The following is a 7,417-nucleotide window of genomic DNA, read 5'->3' as shown; positions in this document are numbered from 1 at the left end:
GATACATAATTGATTTATCTTGGGATTGAATAAGCAACTTCCAAATTTAAAGGCAAGCTTGACCAAAGAGATCGTTACATCAATGTTATCACAAATTCAGAAGCACTTAACTTATACTGTATGTTATTATGTATGTTTAATCTTTAATATAATTTAAAATAGGCCTAATACATTTGTCCTTGTCTAACTGAAAGGAATGCGTGAGAGAGGTGCTTGATAAAATTAAAGACAGAATTAGTAGTGAAATAATGTTTATTCAAACTATATATTTTTTAAATAATTTCTTTTTGGCTGAACAAGTGAATCAGTCCAGCCTGTTGCACATCCTGAAATCGTTTGTAAAGCCCTTCAAAACTTTGTCAGTAGAAATTCCTAATTCTACCAAATGAAAGGCATTGATCAGCATTGGAGGAGAAGGCCGTATTACTGAAACATGATATTTCATCCTCAATTGTTATGTTCATTTACAGGGTGTCCTCAAACTTCCTGGTTCCCTTTTGTGGATTTGTCCTTCTGCATCCTGACATAGTCTACAATATAATTATGTGCTGAAGGAACGTAGTTATATCTATAACTGTCTGAATTTGACATTTACTCAATATTTATAAATATCGTAACTTAAGATCCATTGCATACAAACTTGAGATTCAGCTGTGTTACTAAATATATGGTAAAGACCCCTTTAAGTTAAGCAAATTTTTTACTGTTTCGAAACACCACATTTTTCAACTTCATCCAGATTTAGATCTTTTTATTTGTCAAAAAATTCAAAGTTCCACCAATTTTAAGAGAAAACGGTAGAAATTTGCAATTGTACACATTCCGACTTAGTAATCGTGCTATGTTTCATGTTAATGGATAAGATTGATCATTAATTATTACAATTTTAGGGATAATCACATATATACAGATAGTTTACTCTATATACACACTCTATGTACACATTTTTGACCTATGTTTATATCACAAGGAAGGCACAAATTCACCAAAGAAGGCCATACAAAATCCAAGACACCCTGTATATATTCTATAGGCCCATGGTTGGGGAGAGTTCTCATCTGTATGAAGTCTGTAGTGTTATATTTGAATTATACCAAATGATATGATGTTAGCAAATCACAAAGAACCAAACATTATATTAATAGCAGTAGATTAACCTGGACAATCTGATATCCAAGTTGTTTGATAAAGAAATTTGCATTCAATTAAATAAACCATCACAAAAAAGGCAAGAATTTTCCACTTTTTCTTAGTATTTAAAAGAGATAAACCTATCTGGTTAAATGTCTTACCATTCTAATTTGGGGTGTGCAAATCTCTGAATATTGTGCAGGTATAATTCTGATAGATCATTTTACTCATTATACAATAGTTCAGAAAACTAAGTGATTGTTCAAGCATTGATGCCTGAGGAAGTTTAGGAACTGAAACAAACAGGGGTATTATTCTCATCAGACAGATTCATCCAAACAAGAAAAACTTAGAGAGTAAAATCTTGCCTGCTAAGTAGTTAAAAAGTTAACTCTGATAGTGGTCATATTTCCTCTAAGACATTTTTAAGTATTTGGATCGTCGGGTGTCCAACTTTAAATAGGTTAAAACATTATGCACACTATAGTGAATTTTACAGTCAAAATTTATGTTTTCTACAAAAACAATTTAGGAATATGAAATGTACAATTTAAATATCCCTGTAAAAAAACTATCTGTTGTGAACTGTTATTTCTATTGCAGTTAAATTTTTTCTCTTAAACATCATAAATGATTTTTTCCACTTATATATCCTTAGCACCTCGAAGGTCTAGTGGTAGATCACCAGTACATTGGTACTTTGGTCCGTGAGGGGGGGGCTTTGAACTACTTTTTAGTTGCTGTTCTAGTCTAGTCAACTACGTGTTCTGTAATATTAACTGATTTATAAACTTTCCATTTTATTTGCATAAGTTATATTGTTTAGAAATTCTGTTTCCTTTTGATATTAACATAACAAAAAGTCATCTGAGACAAATGAGTATAGAATTATTAAAGTCATAACAAATGTGACAAAACACCAGTACTTGTATTTCACAAATTATGTTAATTTTAAATTATGTTCATTTTGTATGATGTTTTGTGGCAATAAACATGTTATTATTATGTAAAAAAGTCAGGGGCGGACTGGTATTTTCTTCTACTGTAGTCATGTGTGTTTGGGCTCACATGCCTCTTACTGCTCTTACTACCCTGTTTCAGCAAGACTGGAGCACAGTATTCAGTTGTAACAGTACCTGTTAATCAGGAAACCCACTAGTCCGACGCTCGCCACCGATCCGACAAGTCTCTAACACCTTCCGCACTTTTAAAGGTAATAACCCATTGGTCTGACAGGCTCCGTCAGTAACCGACGAGGATTAAGATGTTTCAGGCTTTTTTTGTTAATTTTGGCTGCTCGAGTAGTAAAAGTCATTATTTTTTCATCCAATAGTTCTTTTTTGGCATAATCTTTTTTCTATAATAGGTGATCCACAATTTAAGAACCAATCACCACTCGAATCCATAGAACTTGTATCACTGAAAGCATCATAATATATTCAGGCTGCTTTTATCACCTACTGCACGCTGTAAAAGGGATACTCTCAAACTGCTTCAATCATTCAATCAAAAGTTCGTCTACATGTCAAACTCAAAGCTAGACAGTGACAAATCTAGGCATGGTGCACGCAGACTGGAGAAAAATCGGATCCGACGTCCGACAACAATGCCGCAGAGAGCAATGTCGTTGGAAGGCGTAGGATCGGAGAGCTTTGGATCGGAGAGCATCGGATCGGAGAGCGTCGGACAAGTGGGTTACAGTCCTTTTAAAGCCATGCAAAGTATTTTTGTCGGAAGGTCTCGGAGATTAATCATAAGGTGTCGTCTCGAAGACCGTCGGACTAGTGGGATATAGTCAATTTAAAGCCATGCAAAGTAATTTTGTCAGAAGGTGTCGGAGACTTGTCGGATCGGAGAGCGTCGGACTAGTGTGTTTCCTGCTTGACAAGGTGGATGTATGCAGAACTTATTAGTTGTTATCTGTTGGCTCCAAAGACAAACCAATCTAAACGCTGCAAAGGATCGTTCTGATTCTAACTTTTCAGCAATTTCCTTTTACCAAAGTTAGCTCATTCTTAAGTGACTCTCAGATTTAATCCAAACACCTTTAAAACCCACCTTCAATTTATAGTTATTTTATTATTTGGATGAAAGCAGTGTTATATTTATCTTCCAAATAATATTCTTCACTCAAAGGAAGATTGTACAGCAAGGTTAGGGTGGATTATGTCCTATTCGAGTCTTATTCGTTTTAAGTAAAAATTATCTGTGTGACACAGGACACAGTATATGACCATTGTGGGCTATTGAATAACAGGGAGTGTAAGTATATATCCCTAAGAATAATTGTGTCCTAAAAAAACTAAAAAAAATGTTTACAGTATTCTCAAATCTCAACACCGTATTATCAACAGTTGATAATAAACAGAACTACTGGATTAGAGGCAAGATTGTTGAATTTATGTTTAATACCTTTCCCACAGACAGTGTTAGGCTGTTGTTGGAGAGAAAACCTACTGACTTAGTATTTCTAGAGCAAAAACCTGGTCAAAGCAGTTATGTCCAGGCTTGAAAAACCAGCTTACTAGACAGCAAAGTTATCTTTCGCTCACATTTATAAGGGGTATTTTGCAATTATCATCCTCATTCTTGTAATTATGACTACTTATCACTATATTGTTTTTATAAGTATTATATTGTAAATATTACCAATTGAGATAACGCTACTTGTCATATTCTAATTAAAATATAAATAAAGGATGAATGTAGAATGCAATGTGATGCGTGTAGCTTTGTTACTGACTAACATCAGCTGTTTCTATAGCCAGGATCATTTATTAAAAGCCCAATAATTAAGGACAGATGGGTGAAGTTTTGATCTATCAATCACTACTAACTTTTCTCAAGATCTACCGGAAACCTTGTGATTACCAAGCGAGCTGTCACCAATCAACTACCCAGCTATGAAATACTGTATGTCTACATGTACATCCCTTATATTCAGTTAATCCTGTGGATATTTTATAAACAAACCTGAAAACACTCCAATGAAAGCCACATCTAAACACCTTTTTCTGTAGCCAGTCGCTTCGTTTACATCAGCCACCCATCCTTTCCCTTCGTATATTAAATTGTCTCCACCAATGTAGAAACTGTAATATAAACAAATTTCTCTTAAAATGACTTGACTACCTTAAATAATAAAGCATACTGTTTCATTTATCTTTTGTAGGCAATAAAAACTGTATTGCAGTGACATGAAGTTCCGGTGGGCTGAAAACCTACTGAGGCTGTTTTAGGACTATGTCCTCTCAAGCCAGTAAAGAAACCTGTACAGGTACCATAATATAAATGTATAAATAATACACACTTAAAAATGTCACCGTTGACAAAATATTATGTGAATTTTATTGAAATCAAGTCAAAAATAGTTTAATTTTTTTATGTACAGTTTATGTACCTAAACATACACAAATAGTCCCGCACTGGCCATGTAAGACCTGTGTGCAGGACGAGTACTGCACTCGTCGTTTTGATAAACGTTGAAAATCAATATTAAATCAAAATTAATCAATCTAAGTTATTAGGGTAAAAAATAAGCTGAACGACAGGTACAGGAGGGCTTGAGACTAAGCAATGTAGGAGTGCTGTGGATAGATTATCGCAGATAAGTAATATCCGTAAACTAAGTATTGATTTAAATTTGTAACATATTGTATTAATTATGTATTGTATACTAATGAGTAATACTTATGAGTGTCTCAGACTGATCGAGGCTAACATTCAACAGCCAATCGTTTATTGCATGTTTGTACACTGGAAGTGATACCCGTGGATTCCAACTCCCAAGTTTATATTTAGTTTCAGTGATGTGAGTTATTCTGTAAACCAATATTGTACTGAGAAGCCCTCGAGAATAAAGGCATATTGATTTGATTTGATCCCTAATCTCTGGTGGTACGGTATTTCTATATACAGGAATTTCACAATATAAAAAATATTTGTAAGATTTGCAGTTTAAAAAACCTTGGGTATGTACTTACACCTCCTCTGGTGGGATAGATGTGATTGACATCACTATCAAATCTTGATTGGAGAAGGTACAGTTTTTACAAAAAGTTGAAGCACGAAAAGTTGAGTATTTTTGAATTATGAATGTAGGGAAGTTATTAAACTAAAAAGTAAAAGTTAAACAATATATAACTAATTTTTGTATTGCAAATTGAAATAACAGTTTTAAAATAAGACTTTAGTTCTTCCTCTTACCAATCCCACATTGAAGTAAAGAGAAAAACATATAGTATAAAAATAATATTCCTACTGCAGCAATCCTGTGGACTAAGCAAATTTCCATTTGCCTGATTAGATTTTAACATTTTCTTAAACATGTAAGATTTATTCCTTATTTAAATATACAGAATTCACCATGACACATGTTTGATTGGACCATAGTTACCGATGTTACCACAACGGTTACTATTGTTGTGGTACAGTACATACACCACTAAATGGCCCCGTGGCAGCAAACCTGCAGGCTGAGCGAATTTCCATTCACCTGATTGGATTTTCACTTAAACATTTCCTTCGATGTTTCTGATTTATTCCCTATTTAAAAAACATTAGGTTTAACAAGTACTTAGGTTTGCTGCTATAGGGAGAATAATAAAGTGTGTTTTAGTAAATAATCTAAATATATCCATAAGCTAAGTATAACAGTTTAATTATTCTCCATAAGAATAGTGTGGGAATTTTAAATTTATATACTTGTCTGTAACAAAAACATTGCAGTTTTTACTGTTTTTTATAGCACACTAAATAATTTGCTGTTTTAAGCCACACAAATGTTTAGAGAGAAATGGAAAATTGTATGTTTTGATTCAAAAATTGGAAACCCCAATTCGTACCCCATTAAACCCTGTTCTCAAAATAATTTAATTGCTTACTTACTTGTATTTGATAGTCTTGTCCCTCTCCTTTAGATGTCGCATTACGTCCATACAGTCTTCCTGGTTGTCACACATCGGTGTATCTGTGTCTACATAGTTTATGTGATTGAAAGGTTGCTGAAGTTCCTTGTCTTTAGCAGGGTCTCCTGGGTCAGGGTCCCAGACTGATCGAGCAATGATATTCACTAACTTTTCTTTAGCTGTAGGCTCACCAGATGATTCTTTATCACTATCGCTCTCTGAAAATTCATCTTCTTTGTCACTTACACTGCTTTCATCACTTATATCAGAAAAACCTAAATGTTTATTATTCTCTTCTTCTGATCTGAACTCATCCTTCTCATTCCCTTCCACTTTATCCATGTTGTAATCTAAATCGTTAGAATCGTAGTTTGGTTCTCTTTTAAATGTTTCTACGTTCTTTCTATATGATACTTCCCTATTATATTCATCGTAGGTGGGTCTTGATATTTTAGATTTTTGTTTCTTTTTTTGTGTAGTCGAGTAACGGTTTGATGATTTATATTCAGACCGTCTATTTAGCCTCTCTACATTTGGGGATTTTATGTGGTCCTCTCTTTCTGTATAGTCGTTTTCAAAATCTGAATCATGTAAGTTAGCTCCCCGGGTCTCGTTTGAGGAATCCCTTTTATAATTTCGGTTAAATTTTCTAGAGGAAATTTTTGATTTGAAATAATCATTTTCTGGTGTTTTCTTATACTCAAAATTCCTGTTGAGATTACTTTGAGGGTCAAAGGATTTTGATCCTTTAGGAAACACTTCTGTATTAAAATTGGTTTTGGATCTTCCTAATCTCTGTTTCTTTAGGTTATCTGAACCAACCTGTTTCTTCCTTCCAAAGCTTCTCTTGGCTTTTACTTGTTTTTCATTAGTATATATGTCATCACGCTTGTTTCTGAAACTATGATAATTGTCATCATCGGAATCATGATTTCTACTTTTCTGTTGATAACGACGATTGGATTTTTTAGTAAAACCCTGAGGCTGAAAATTGTCATTGTTGTTTTTTCTTTTATCATTATAGTTTCTATCACTATCCTCATCATCACTGTAAATTTTAAAATTCTTTTTATTCCTTACTCTGTTTGCACTTGAATTTGCATGTTTAATTTTATATGCCTTTTTCCTCCATTCTGGATTATCGTTTGTTTCTCCTTCATCAAATGATGAAAAATTTCTATGGCTCATCTTTTCCTTGTTTTATACTATAAATTCTTTGATTGTTTTCCCTCGTTGATTTATTTTAATCCATCATAAATCAGTCTAAATCTTACTCAAGACACAATTAACAAGACATATTTTATATTCTTAGTAACAATTTTACAAAAGGTTTGAATAAAAAAAGAATAGAGTAATTCTGTCAATAAAATATGTATCAA

The 7,417-nt window shown here is 33.4% G+C and overlaps 1 protein-coding gene across 2 annotated transcripts; it reads right to left on the bottom strand.

Annotated features, from left to right (window-relative positions):
• Positions 1-300: 300 nt before the first annotated feature.
• LOC128999099 (peptidoglycan-recognition protein SB2-like) lies at positions 301-6,839 on the bottom strand. 2 transcript variants are annotated; one of them, XM_054425455.1, is made up of 4 exons: positions 6,019-6,839; positions 4,105-4,223; positions 1,293-1,424; positions 301-426 (listed from the first exon to the last, which is right to left on the bottom strand). In XM_054425455.1, the coding sequence occupies exons 1-3, from the start codon at positions 6,378-6,380 to the stop codon at positions 1,297-1,299; spliced, it is 609 nt and encodes a 202-aa protein (XP_054281430.1). In that variant the 5' UTR covers positions 6,381-6,839; the 3' UTR covers positions 301-426; positions 1,293-1,296. The 2 variants fall into 2 exon arrangements, with proteins under 2 accessions (XP_054281430.1, XP_054281431.1); XM_054425456.1 differs by lacking the exon at positions 1,293-1,424.
• Positions 6,840-7,417: the final 578 nt, after the last annotated feature.

Source organism: Macrosteles quadrilineatus, unplaced genomic scaffold (genome assembly GCF_028750875.1).
Source record: "Macrosteles quadrilineatus isolate MER2022 unplaced genomic scaffold, UCM_ALF_1.0 Scaffold_7__1_contigs__length_78375512, whole genome shotgun sequence".
Lineage (NCBI taxonomy): Eukaryota > Metazoa > Arthropoda > Insecta > Hemiptera > Cicadellidae > Macrosteles > Macrosteles quadrilineatus.
The sequence above is the reverse complement of the archived record's forward strand: the minus strand, read 5'-3'. Positions and strand labels throughout refer to the sequence as shown.